The 14,628-nt window shown below is 35.9% G+C and overlaps 1 protein-coding gene across 4 annotated transcripts in view; it reads left to right on the top strand.

The window, feature by feature from the left end:
• The window catches only part of MARCHF7 (membrane associated ring-CH-type finger 7), a 48,541-nt gene that overhangs the window by 31,841 nt on the left and 2,072 nt on the right, over positions 1–14,628 (top strand). For 2 of the 4 annotated variants that reach the window (XR_009541176.1, XR_009541177.1), the window contains exons 6-10: positions 2,238–2,407; positions 8,269–8,378; positions 11,253–11,366; positions 12,846–12,894; positions 13,413–13,598. Coding sequence is in view for 2 of the 4 variants with exons in the window: in XM_060152809.1 (XP_060008792.1) it covers positions 2,238–2,407; positions 8,269–8,378; positions 11,253–11,366; positions 12,846–12,894 (443 nt within the window). In the remaining 2 variants the exon portion in view is untranslated. The remainder of the gene's footprint in view (positions 1–2,237; positions 2,408–8,268; positions 8,379–11,252; positions 11,367–12,845; positions 12,895–13,412; positions 13,599–14,628) is intronic. The other 2 variants (XM_060152809.1, XM_060152810.1) reach the window with 2 other exon arrangements.

Below are 14,628 nucleotides of genomic sequence, written 5' to 3'. Positions count from 1 at the left end.
AGCGGCTGGGCCCGTGAGCCATGGCCGCTGAGCCTTCGCGTCCGGAGCCTGTGCTCCGCAACGGGAGAGACCACAACAGTGAGAAGCCCGTGTACCGAAAAAAAAAAAAAAAGATTAAAGATCTGAGATTTTTCACTCCAACTTAATTATTTTGTCATGTAAGTGTAGTTACTTACTTTTTCCACCTATTAAAATTAGTTTTATGATAAAATGGGATAGGATAGTAGATGTAAAATATACTTGTAAGAAGAAAAGACTTACGTAAAGCTAAGGTCGTTGGGTGTTTTTGTTTTTTCTTGTTCATAAAGGCCCCATGTGATGGAATTTTGGGGGAGCATAGTTGTTATATCATTTTAGGGTCTTATGGTCTTTAACAGGAAATACATTCAAATCTTGCTCTGGGGAATAAAGGGAGCTTCGCATGCTTTCTGAGATACTGAACATTGACTAATATCTTCCCACTTTCCCTTATATAGGACAAATTGTTACCATGTGACTGTTCTCTTCTTTTAAAATTTGCGCTTTTTCCTTCCTTGTAGAAAGATTTACTCTGCCCTGGTAGTGTTAGCTTTAATGTTATTACAGGGGCTCCCTCTAATTGCAAGCTGTCTACTGAGTAATGTAGTAACTATTATATTTCTTGTGCTCAAAGTTAGATTAATTTGAGTGCAGTAGTGTAAGTAGGGCAAAAAATTAATTTAGTCATTTCCAAAGAGAAACTAAGTAAGCCATCACCACCCTGTCTGGTAAGATAGTTTAAAAAGCAGCATTTGTTGCTTATTTTGACAGAGTTTATATGTGTGTGTTCCTTTATTACATATTTTGCTTAAAAATGAGGATTATAAGATACTTTACAATTAAATGAATAAAAGTATAAAAAAATTGAGTCTCCCAAAGTAAAAACTTACCAACCAAAGAAAGTTATATCTAAAGGTAAAACATAAATGTTAATGCTTGAGGTTGTATCTCTGGTTAATCCTAGGCATGAAAGTCACCTAAAAGTACACCTGTTCCTCTTTCCACACATCTTTTGCTAAACTCATTTGGAACCCATATAATCCAGGTTATATTTCAGTAACAGTTTAGCATTCTGTATCATCAATTTACTGAGTACCTTTTTCATGTCAGCAGTAGACTAAGGCAATAGGGATTTTAATTTAAAAAACTACTTGTCTTACAGTGATCATTCTGCATTTAAATTAAGCAGTACATGTTGGCCTGTGAAATAGAGGACATAGGTTAATGGAAACTGCTCCACACTTTAAAAGCCTACCCTTGTAGAAATAAGGATGATTTAATAACATCGCTGGGGTGGGGAAAATGAAAAATTTTTAAATCTCTTCTTTTGGTTTTTTTTATTATGATTTAATACAAAAAGCTTATCAGTTTAAACATATGTGGCTCTGCTAACATGTAAATTGAAAAATCACAAGTCAATATTTGTTTAATTCATCAAACTTGTCTTAAAAGTTTTGGGGGAACAGGGACTTCCTGGTGGTCCAGTAGTTAAGACTGTGCTCCCTATGCAGGGGGCCCAGGTTCAATCCCATTGGGGAACTAGATCCCACATGCCACAACTAAAAGATCCCGCATGCTGCGACTAAGAGCCCACATGTCACAACTAAAAGATCCCGCAAGCTGCAACGAAGATCCCTCGTGCCACAACTAAGACCTGGTGCAGCCAAATAAATATTAAAAAAAAAAAAGTTTTGCAGGGACAAAAGTGATGGGTATATAAGTACATTATCTTTATACTGCTGGAATTGAAGTAGTCTATGGTACTGCAGAAATTAAAATCTTAGTGAAACTTACAAATTGATTGTGAAAAACATGGAATTTAAACTCTGGTAGCAGGGGTGGGGTGTGGTGGTGGTGGGATGAATTGGGAAACTGGGATTGACATATATATACTAATATTTATAAAATAGATTAGTAAGAACCTGATGTATAAAAAATAAATAAAATTAAAAAAAATAAACTGTGGTACCAAAGATAATTACTTAAACCATTTGAAGATAAGTAATAGGATAGCCTACCTCATTTACCTTTAAAATATTTATTATAATTTTTATTCTTACTGATACAGTTTTTCTTAGAAGTTCCTGTTTACTATTATTGTTGTTTGCCTTTTTTCTACCTAGAGAGACCATGATATTGTTTGGGATTATGTATGATTGGAAATGACCAACCAGGATGGTTTTGATAGCTCTGTTTAGGAAATGTACCTTCTTTTCCAGCCTCCTTTTAGAGGACTCTGAAGAAGAAGAAGGTGATTTATGTAGAATTTGTCAGATGGCAGCTGCATCATCCTCTAACTTGCTGATAGAGCCATGCAAGTGCACAGGAAGTTTGCAATATGTCCACCAAGAGTGTATGAAAAAATGGTTACAGGCCAAAATTAACTCTGGTAAGATTTACCCTTTTGTGTATTTTGTTTTCACAGTTTTTTCAAGAGATGCACGTATGTATGCATTTTAATTAACAAATATGGTTATAATTTATTGATTGTCAAATTTATACTCTTATCAAAAGCATCAATCATTTTTTGAAGCAAAAGCATTGAAGAGCATTAGTCTTGCTTCATAAATTTAACGTATAATAGTGTTTCTTATATTTCATTTACTGAACAATCTACTGTCATACATGTATAATGCAACTGTAATTTGTTATTGTTGGTAACCCTTACATCATGCAATATCTTTTTGAATCAAAGAAATATTCTTACTGTTTACCAACTATGTGTCCTTGAGAAAGTTTTATTGTCTCTAATGTTGCTATGCAGCAATAAGATTACTGTAGGGAGTCGTTTATTAGGTGCCTGTTATGGAGCCAGGCATTGTTCTAGATGTGGGATACAGAGAACAAGACAGACAAGGCACTTGCTCTCCTGGTGGGATTACGTGTTAAAGGAATGCCTTGTTGAGGTGAGGACATTTATACTTGAACGAAGAGGAGCTAGCTATTCTAGAATGAAAGGAAAAGCATTCCAGCACACAGAACAACTGGTACAGAGACTTTAAGGCGGGAATGACTTAGGTGTGTTTGAGGAATTGAATGAAGGCCCAGCATGGCTGGAATATAATTAGTGGGAAAGGAGAGGGGTGATAAGTTGAGGTAAGAGAGATTAGCAGAGGCTAGCTCATTTAGGACTTTGAGAGTTAATGTCAGAAGCTTAGATTTTTAGGTAAGTGTCGTGGGAAGCCACTGAAGGTCAGGGGAGTGAAATGATCTTATTTATGTTTTGGCTGCTCTGTGAAGAGTGGAGTTTAGTGGGACAAGAGTAGAAGCAGGGAGGTCAACCGGGAATCTATTGTGTTGACCAACCAGGAGTCTGTCTTTACAAGAGGTAGTGATGGTGGTGGTAGAAATGGATGAGGGATTCTGGTATGTTTTGGAGGTAGATTCTATAAGACTCGCCAGTGGATTGGATGTGGTGGAGTGAAGGAGAAAGAACACTTAGCGAAGCTCATATTTTTGCCTTGAGCAACTAAATAAATGGTGGGGCCATTTACTGCAAATAAAGAAGACAGAATAGAATAAATTTGGGAGAGGAAACGTAGTTCTGTTTTAGAAATATTGTATTTGAACTGTTTATTAAATAACCATATGGAAATGATTATGGGCAGTTAGCAAGACAGGCGTGATGTTTCAGGGGTTTTAGCGCAGAAAATAACAGTTTTAGGAATCATGAGCACGTAATATTTTAAGATTTGAGATTAAGTAAGGTCACTTGAGCAAGAGCAGATATTAAAAAAATGAGCCCAAGGGCAGAACCCTGAGGCACCCAAACGCTTAGTGGGAACAGAGAAGGAGATTTGAGGAGCAGCCTCAGTCTGGTATGAAGAAAACTGAGAAAATGTAGTGTTGTGCAAGCCAGAAGAAGAAAATGTTTTAAGAGGGTGTAACCAACCCTGTCAGGTACTGCAAAGAAATCAGAACAAAGAGATAAGAACAAAGAAATGGGGCTTCCCTGGTGGCGCAGTGGTTGAGAGTCCGCCTGCCGATGCAGGGGACGCGGGTTCCTGCCCCGGTCCACGAAGATCCCACATGCCGCGGAGCGGCTGGGCCCATGAGCCATGGCCGCTGAGCCTGCGCGTCCGGAGCCTGTGCTCCGCAATGGGAGAGGCCACAACAGTGAGAGGCCCAGGTACATCTTAAAAAAAAAAAAAAAAGGAACAAAGAAATGACAGCTGGATTTGGTAGCATGGATGACCTTGGTGACTTCAGTGCTGGGGAGGTGGTGGGGAGGTGTCTTTATGATTAAATTGAGCTGAGTAAGACTGGGGAAGCAGCAGCATAGACGCCCTCTTACAATAAGCTTTACTGTCAAGGAGATAGGAGACACAGTAGGAATTGGAGAGTTGTATGGGGTCATGGTACATGTTTTTGTTTTGTTTTTGTTTCGAGGTAGAAATTTTTTATTTTAACAAGAGATACAATGGAGAGAAAAAAAATTATGAAAAGGGAAGGGAGGGCTTCCCTGGTGGTGCAGTGGTTGAGAGTCTGCCTGCCGATGCAGGGGACACGGGTTCGTGCCCTGGTCCGGGAAGATTCCACATGCCGCAAAGCGGCTGGGCCCGTGAGCCATGGCCGCTGAGCCTGCGCGTCTGGAGCCTGTGCTCCACAACGGGAGAGGCCTGCGTACCCGCGGTGAGAGGCCCGCGTACCGCAAAAAAAAAAAAAAAAAAGGGAAGGGAAAGATGGGATCCAGAGCACAAGTTGAGTAGTTAGCCTTTAATAGGAAAAAGGGTACTTCATCGCTAGAAAGCTAGTGTAGATATGGATTATTGATCAGATTGTTGCTTTGGTGAGAAGGTGCTTGAATTCCTATATAATTGCTTGTTTTCTTAGTAAGGTCTTTAGCTGATGAGGGGATGGGTTAAGAGATTTTCATGTGTGGGGAAAATAACATTCTAAAATGCTTTCAGGGTTTTCAGGTAGTACTAATGTCCATAAAATCTGTGGCCATGAATATGATTTAAAAGTGGGATTGGGATACATGTACATGTTTTTAAGAAGCAGTTTTCAGATACTTGGATACAGATGAGGATTTGAGTTCGATGGGTTTGGGACCTTTGCCAGGCAAGTATGATGAAGGGAGTTAAGGGTGTTATAAGGCTGTAGTTGTGGTAAGCCTAGAAATTAGACAAAATAAGGAAGGGAGTAAGGACATTAGGAAGTGGATAGCGAGAAGTGGTAGGGTCAGTGTCTCTGAATCTCAGTGACATTGAAGAGAATTGCCAGAGTAGGTGAGCTAAAATGATGAAAAGTTGTAGGTGCACAGGAGACGATGCTTAAAATACGGATTTTAGGAGTAGTGCAGTAGTACATTACAATGACAGGGTCAAGGGTATGACCATAAAGTAGGTGTCTTAGGTGGGGAAGGGTAATATTGGAAGCAGGGATGTTGAGGAAGTCAGAATCAAATGTGGTCTTATGTGCATGTTGAAATAGCCAAGAAATAAGCTGGGTAAAGAAGAGACGTGCTAAAGTCATTAATGAATGAGGAGGGACTTAGAGTTTCAAAACAGCAATAGGTGTGGGGAGGGGGCATCTATCCCTATGTCTTGGTCCTGAGGTACAAAGCATTGTGGGGGAAAAAATGGCTGCAGAAGAGTATGTATCAGTTTGTGAGGCACTGTGGTTCAGGCTTGCAGTTGAAGAGATAATTCATAAAGGAGATTGGTTAAGAGGAATTTAATGTTAGACTATAAGTACCAGAGGACCTAGTGAAATGTTACTCGTAGGGTAAGAATGTGACTAGTAGGGTGGGAAATTAGACCAGAGTAATAAATGTACATAATTGTGTGAAAAGGACAGTCTGATGATGATAGCTGGGTAGCATAGGCAAACAGGTTGTGAGGTATGATGGTATTAATTTTAATAATCTGTTGGAGGAGTTTGAGTAACCTATTCAAACTGGAGATTACGAGGCTAGTGGGAAATTTTTTCCTGCAGCAAGGTTAGCAAAGGCCTCCTTGGGGTAGGGGGTTATCTTTTCTTGTAACCTAACCTGCTCCCGAACCTGTGGGATAGGGCTGTCTTACCTGTAGCAGCCTCTTCTTGGCTGTATAGTGTTATGACAGCCTCATAGGCTTTATTAGTCACCACCCTGGGGTGTTATTAAGATAAAATGAGTGCTCAGCATGGTTCTTGACACTTAGCAAGGGTCCAGAGATGTTAGGTATTACCAAAATGAAAAACAACTTGACTCACCTTCTGTTATATTTGCAATTGGATTGTTAGTATTATGTAGGCAGGAAAACAGATAACACAATATATTGTCTAAGAACATTGGATTTTTGGAGTTAGACATGCTTAGGTTGGAATATTGACTCCAACACTTAACTATAGGATTTTGAGTAAGTCTCTTTTAACATTGGTTCTGAACCCTGGTTGCTGATCAAAATATTAACCATTGGAGTTTTTAAAAATATAGATGCCTCACATCCATTCCTAAACATTTTTAAGTAGGTCTGGGATTGAGCCTCAGTTTCATCATGAATAAAATTGAGTAATAGCTTGTTGTTATGGTCAAATGAGATGATGTTTATGAATAGTTTCTCACAGTATTGGACTCATAGTAAGTACTCAATTAAATAGGTTTTAAAGGTAATAAGTATTCATGGTCAAATGAATGTTAAGATCTCAAGAACTGAACCTTCCTTTTAAGTTTCCACAAGGCTTTCTCGTATTTACATAAAGACCCCATCTGGTAGGTGATTCTCTGGTAGAGATTCATTTCAACATTTATTAGGCAGCTACTATATATGGACTGTTAAAACGCTACAGGATGTTCAAAGATAAATAGAATACGTCTAGTAAAAGTTTAGGCAAATGCAGTCAGGGCCTACTGAATGAGGTGGGGTGTAAAGGACAGAGTCCTGGATTAAAGATTGTAGGGATAAATGGGTTCCTCCCATCTGCGTATGGCCTTTTTGAACAACTTCTGTAGGTCACTTGTTCCGTGGAGGAGAAAAATGAAACCCTAAGATGTGAAAGACTTTGTTTTAATGATATCCAGTGTCCATATTTTATGACCATCACATTTTTTCCTGCTTCTGAATCAGAGAATAAATGTCTGATAAGAGAAAGCCTTCTGAAGTTTCACATTATTTATATTCTCCATCAGGTCATAATACTATGGACTTATCCTGAATCTCCAGAACTTCTAATCTATTTTGGCACATAACAAACACTCAGTAAATGCTAGTTAAATTGAATCTAAATCTTTATCTTGTTTATGCACATGACTTGCTCTAATTTTTAGTACATTTTTTCATTTTAAAACCCTGTCTAAAAATAAACACAAGGGGGAAAATGTCTGTTTATTTAATTAGACAAGACTTACTTAATTGGAGCCAGAAGCTTAGGAGTAACCAAATGTTGAGTGCCTATAGGACAGACGGAATTTTATTTAATTGTGGTAAAATATAAATTGATATAGCATGAAATTTGCCCTTTTAACCAATCCTAAGTATATAATTCAGTGACATTAAGTATATTCCAAATGTTTTGTGATCATCACCACTATTTATTTACAAAACTTTTAAGTCATCCTAATCAGAAATGTTATACCCATTAAGCACTAACACCCTTCTCCCCCTCCTCCCCAGCCCCTGCTAACTTCTGATCTACTTTCTCTGTGAATTTGTTTATTCTACATATTTCTTACAAGTGGAATCATACAACATTTGTCCTTTTTGTATCTTATTTGTGCCTTATTTTACTTAGTTGTAGCATGTATAAGGACTTCATTCTTTTCATGGCGGAGGGGGGCTGTTTTTATCTGAACAAAGGTGGATCCCTTTTTTTGCCTTCTATCCTGCAGGGAAGACACATTTCTTAGACCACAGAAGGTCTTAGTATATGTTGTGACATTAAAGATGCTAGCCTGAGTATATGTAACTAGTTGTTTTAGATACCATGTTTTCTTGGCATCTTGCCAGAGTACTTGAGGAAGTAGGAAGTACAGATAACATTCCATTGTCAGCTTCCCATATCAAAATGTATGAGCATCTGGTGGGCTGAACCACAAATAAAAGAGTGGAGGCTTAGGTACCACAGAGTAGGACTTGACATGCACATCAGGTGTTACTGATTGATATTTTAGGAGACATTACTGGTTTATGGTCGTAGCACAGTCTCCCTGCTATCTCTTCCTCCCTGCCTTCCTTTCAGTTTTCTGTATTCCAAGCTTAAACCTACAAGGAAAAATGTTTTGTGGTGACCCTGCAAAATTAAGCTTTACTTGTAATTTTTTACCAGGTTCTTCGCTAGAGGCTGTAACCACCTGTGAACTCTGTAAAGAGAAGTTGCAGCTTAACCTGGAGGATTTTGATATTCATGAACTACATAGAGCTCATGCAAATGAACAAGTTAGTATATTTTGCCTAATTTACCTTGGTAAGTGTCTATTCTGTGCTTAAAGGACAACTCTTGAAGAAAAGATTAAATCATGGTCAGAAAACCTGCATTAAAATAATAACAACAATTTTACTGCATTAGGTATGATTTTATAATTTTTCTTTACTTTCCTATAACTTTTTGAAAGTGAAAGGCAAAAAAACAAGTCACAGGTTTAAAATTAAGGTAAAATTTATTATATGGTTGCTAAATAAAAGTGAAAATAAAGGCTTACTAAGTGGTCCCCAAATAGGCATGCTAAGAGCTGTCTTAGTTGTGAATACCTCTTAGTCCTAGAACATTTTTGAAACACCAAGCCCTGGATCTTCATCCTCTTTCATCCTCCCTTCCTCCCTCCATCCCTCCCTCCGTCCTTCCCTTCCTCCCTTCATTTTTTTTAATGTTAGGAATAGCTTTTTATGTGCCTATCTGCCCCCATGTTCTTCTACTATCCTGGTTCCCTCCACTCTCCTCATTCCTACCTCCAACTTTATGTTGAACAACTTATGAAATCTTTTATTCCAAGTTCACATTGTTTATAAACCTCTTTCTTTTAGTATTTGTGTCATTATAGTCTATTCATATAATGAATAATCTGATCTTATTAAATTTTTTTTCAAATATTCTCATTTCTCAGATTTTGGGGTATTATTGATAAATGTTTTCCTCCTAATAATGATTTGGTCACTAATTTTTGTTTCTTGAAGCTTTAAATTAAAAAAAATTTTTGAGATGCTTAGATAGGTAGAATGAAGAGTTCAATATTATCCCCCTTTTCTTCCTCCTAAAGGAAAATTCTGGGGAAAAAAGATGTTAAAGGAGATTACAAGGATGACTCAAGAACCGTACTCTCCAAGTGTGCTTAGCATAATTGTTATAAAAAGAGATATGATGGTGGGAGAATGCATGAATGCTTGAAAAACACTTAAAGGAGTAGTGGACACCCCCCCTTTTTTGATAGAGGTAAAGTTCACATAAACATAAAAATCATTTTAAAGTGAACAATTTGGTATATTTGCGATGTTGTGCAACCACCACCGCCATCTACTTCCAAGACACTTTCATCTCTCCTAAAGAAAATCCTGTACCCGTTAGCCAGTTGCTCCCTGTCCCCTGCTTCCTTCGGCAACCTCCAACTGCCTTCTGTCTCTCTGGATTTATCCATTATGGATATTTCATATAAATGGAATCAAGCAACATGATCTTTTATGGATACCCTTTACTTTGAAAATGTGGGAATAATGAATACCCTTTGAAAATCTGATTAAAATCACACTCCTAACAAAATATACAAAGACACAATATTTGTATATAATTTAAGGGATTCCCAGATCCTTTGAAGCTGATTACTTAGATCCAGGTTAAGAATCACTGATTTAATTAATGAACCATTAAGGCAATGGATGTAGCATAGATGCTATTCATACTAATTATTACTTTATTCTTTAATGAGCCACTTGTCCAAAGAGAATAGTGTTTTCAGCAAGGAGTTGTCTTCAATCCCTAAGGAGTCTTTCTAGATAGCTGAGCATTGGTATTTTAAAGAACAGGGGAAAGAGTATGTAAAAATAGAATGATGGAAAGAAAAAAATTTTTTTTTCATCTTCTCAAAATGAGAGTAGGTTTCAAAGGATGGTTTTCTTCTGCCATTCTTCCTTCTCTAGGTGCTCCATCATGTCTCTTAAAGGTGGTTCTTTGGCATTTCGATTCAACCAGGAATGTTTTCATGGTTCTCCAAGGATTTAATGACCCACAATCTTAAATAATTTAAGTGTGAGGAAATATTAGGTGGAGTCATTGTAAAAGCAATGACAGTCTTGATTAAGCTTCCTGGCTTTAACTTCTTTGTTCTGTGTGAATCTTGGATTCTGGGGGCCCAAGAACTACTCTCATTTGAAATGATTAGTTTAATGCAATTTATTTCCTCATTGTCCAGTAGCTTCAATTTTTTCAAGGTGATAACCATTAAAATTTTTAAAAAAATTTTGAGGACATAAATTTATTTCCTTTTAAGTTAAAAATAAGAAAAGTAAGTGAAGATTTAAAGAAAGTTTTAATAAGTCAATTTCAGATTTCTTGAATGCTCTGGAATCTGATAACCCGTTACTTGCTGAAGTTGTTACTAAGAACATATAGTTCTTAACTTCAGATGAGTTAATTGCCAAAAATGGTACAACTTACAGGTAGTTCACTGTATAAAAATTACAGGACAGATTAGGTTTTTAATAACACTATATTCATGACTTGTATTCTTAGCTTCAGAACAACAATTTTGAACCAAAGGACAGTTTTTACCCACTATAAATTTCTGTGTGAATGATACGAAGAACAGTTACTCTATTACCTTTATTAGTTCATTTTTATATCTGCTGTTGCCTTAAAGTTAATTATATTATGTAATAGACACTTGACCCATTTGACTAGGTTTTAATTGTATAATTTATTGATTTAGCTATAGATGAAATGATAATTTTAAGTAAACATTTGTAGCCATTTGTATTAATAAAATCTGTTAGGCGCATTATAACTTGATAGAACCAGAGCATTCATTCTACCATCAAATGAGTTAAAAGTCCCACTTTTATATAAATTACATAAAAGAAGACTGTATGAAAATAAAGAGGATATTCACACACCTATTTGTACACCTTACAGCATTAGTAAAATTATGAAATTATGGAGCGTGACTTTTTATTTCTTGGTTTAATGGATGATGCTGTATCTCTTACTAAGACTGGATATGAATACATTTTCTCTAGTTTCTCAGTATGCTTTGGATGTCAATCTCTTTGTCTATTAATTTTTCATTCTCCATATTCTTTTTCTCATTTGCTTCCCTTTTGAAGGCTGAGTATGAGTTTATCAGCTCTGGTCTCTACCTAGTTGTGTTACTGCACTTGTGCGAACAAAGCTTTTCTGATATGATGGGAAATACGAATGAACCAAGCACACGTGTCCGAGTAAGTAACCTTGGAGCAGGGGAAAAGGGAGGATGTGATGCAACAAGTGTTTGCTTTGGAAAGCAGATTGTTTTATATGTTCACAGTCTATTTCCTTTGGGGAGTTCTTACATTAAAATCTTTCTTAAAATTAAAGGTACTGTAGATTTAATAGAAATTGCTGTCTGCCTTACCTCTTTATCAAGCAGCCTTATTTTCTCATAAAGCTGTTTTAGAAAAAGAAGTAATTTTCTAGCTCTTGAAGGTGATTGGAATATATTTCAGTGAAAAACGGGGGCAGAATTGGAAGTACTAAGGAAAATGCTCTTTTTAATTAAAAAACAAAAACAAGACTCAGTATTTTAACTTAGAAACCTGAAATTGAACTCCAAAAACTGAAAGAGTATGGGAAATTAACTTCAATTTATTTGTTACTATCTTGTAAAAGATTACAAGTGTAGTAGTTTTTAAGCCTCCATATTTCAAACTACTTAAGATCTGGACTATTTGGTATTTAGTCTATACCCTATTGCCTTAATTTAACACTTAAGCTAGCTGTTTGTTAGGTATTTTTAATTAAATGGTACTGTTATGGAAATTTATACTGCCTTGCCCATTTTATGTAGTGAGGACTAGAGTCTATATCTCATTACAGTAGCATTCTGAACACCTACTATCTTGAAATGTGTTCATAAACATATCCTTCAAACTATTTTTTATATAGATATTCTCTTGGTGATGAAAATTTAGTAGAGTTTATGGTGAGGTATAATGTTTCCATTATATTTTGAAAATTATCAAATAGCCAATTCAGTGTATATGGGTAGAACATTTTTCTGTAATCATGTAAACACTATTCCTGTGAGCCAGTTGACAGATTTATTATCATTCAGAGAAAAGAGAACGAACTATCAAGAGCTTTCAGAATTTGAGCAAAGAGCTCTTGATTTCTAAACAGGCAACTTACCTCTTCAGAGTGAACGAACCATATAAAGTATATAATAATATGTGTTGAATTCATGCCTTTGTAAAAGGTATACACAAGTTAATATTAAAGTGGAAGTCACTTTTATGATTTTTTTTAAAAGTACGGAGTCAAATGTAATACTTCTAGGCAGGAAAATACTGATTGATTATTTTAATTGACCACTAAAGTTCACTTGGGTCCAAAATGCAGAGGTTTAATTATTTTCTCCATAGTTTTTGGAAGTATTATGTCAATGCAAGAAGACAGCAGTATTCATAGAATATTATATCTGCTCCCAGTTTCTACATGATTAATATATGATTTTTACATAGGTAATAATGATTATATAAGACATTAAAAAAAATCATATCCTTAAGCTTGTAAGTTTTGATGTGGGGGGAGAAAGACCCCCCTATTTAAAGGCTTAAAATTATGTTTGACTTTTAAGTAGAAATGAATCTCTTATACTGATTCTCTCTTTAGATCCATTTGCTACATTTAAACTACTGTATTTCTTTCTGCATTGTTTCTAGTTTATTAACCTTGCAAGAACTCTTCAGGCACATATGGAAGATCTCGAAAGTAGGTGGAATTTCCCCTCCCCAGACTTGTTGAATTTACTTTTGCAAATTAAACCCACAGAGCAAAACCTAAGTATATATATACTCTTTCTACCAAATTAGAGCTTCATTTATAGGCTTAATAATACCAGAATAATTGATTTGGGAAAGATCGGTTGGGCAACTGACACTAGTTTTTTAAGAGCCTATTTTTTAAAAATTAAATTAATTTTAATGTATGGAAGGGTGTTATTATAACCATCGGTATTTTATTTAAAATAAAAAAATATATTTAATCACCTTAATTTTAACACTTTTAATGTTAACACTTTTTTAAAAGAAGACGTTTAACTACTAATCAAAACACACTTCTTTAGATTTTTTGTGTGTGAAATTTTACTTGTTCTTTAGCTTTGTTAGATCATAAAAGGTGTTCCCTGGGTTTATATATAGTTCTAGGAATATAATGGTGAAAGAGTCCTAATTCTGAGTCCCTAACAGAAGCCATAGTTTTTTGTTTTTTTTTTGCTCCTTGTTCAGGTCCTCATGGACCTTTAATAGGCAGCCAGCTCCGCCAGCAGCTCCAATCTCTTAAGATCACGTTCCAGCTTTAGGACTTCTGCCTGGGCTCCTATGTGAAGGCACTTAATGCCCAAATCTTTACAGGCATCTGCACAGCTTACCCTCTTCTCAAAGTCCTACAACCTCCAGGGTGCTTCATACCAGGTGGGCACAGATATTGGTGGCTCTGGAACAGTTCCTGGGAATCCAAGATTACCCTATTGTGCTTTTTCACCCAAAGCAACTGGCATCCCATGATCAGATTCCAGTACACTCTTTGAAGTGTTTTTATATATGTATTCTCCAATTGATTATCTTCTATACTCATCTTCAAAATACTTGGACTGTTAACCTGTAGTGTGCATAATATTTTTACCTCTAGAGAAAGCTAGCATCCTTTGAAGTAAGGTTTTTTTTAAGTTTTAAAAGGATTAGAGGTACAACTAGGTAATGCATTTTCACAATTTTAGTTAGTATGTGTGGAAATGGTATATAAAGGAATCAAATGGTATAATAAAGTGGGACTTCATTAGTGTAAATCTTTTTTTCCTTCATTCCTTCTTAGTTCAGATCCATCATGTTAGCTAGTACAAAGATTAGTTCTGTCTTTTGTAAATTATAATTGATACTTTGTCAAATGTGATGAGAGTAATTTGTTGCAGTGTACATTTTCCCCAGATTGCTTGTTTTTTTTCAACTAACATTCTCATTTAGAATTTAGTTTTCTAAACATATAGGAGGGTCTACTCCCAACCTGTGAATGAGAGGAAAAAGGTGAAGTTGAAATATATACCCAGACTCAACTGAGAGTGAAAGATGTGGGTGCTACAAGTTAACTTCTAAGTACTAGAGTATTAATACATTCTGAAAATTGGTTCTGACTGAATTTTGTTCTGTAGAGTTAATCCAATAGAAAACATGAGAAATTCTCTGAAAAGCTATTTTATTTTTTAGTTTAACATTTCTCCATGATATTGCATAAAAGTTAAGCATAGGATTTACTCTTCATGAGCTAAGTATATGCTTGATATTTATTTAAAGTGGATTTTAAATTTCTGCAAGGTAAATATATGGAGATTGAAGTTTCATCTATACGTGTTGCATAATTTTTTCTTGTTGATTCCATTTGCTGGTTGCCCTTAAATTGTCCAGTACTAAATACAAGAAGAGTGTACATTTAACCTTTATGCCCTTG

The sequence above is a fragment of the Lagenorhynchus albirostris genome, chromosome 6 (genome assembly GCF_949774975.1).
Source record: "Lagenorhynchus albirostris chromosome 6, mLagAlb1.1, whole genome shotgun sequence".
Classification (NCBI taxonomy): domain Eukaryota; kingdom Metazoa; phylum Chordata; class Mammalia; order Artiodactyla; family Delphinidae; genus Lagenorhynchus; species Lagenorhynchus albirostris.
This window is presented reverse-complemented; position numbering and strand designations above follow the sequence as displayed.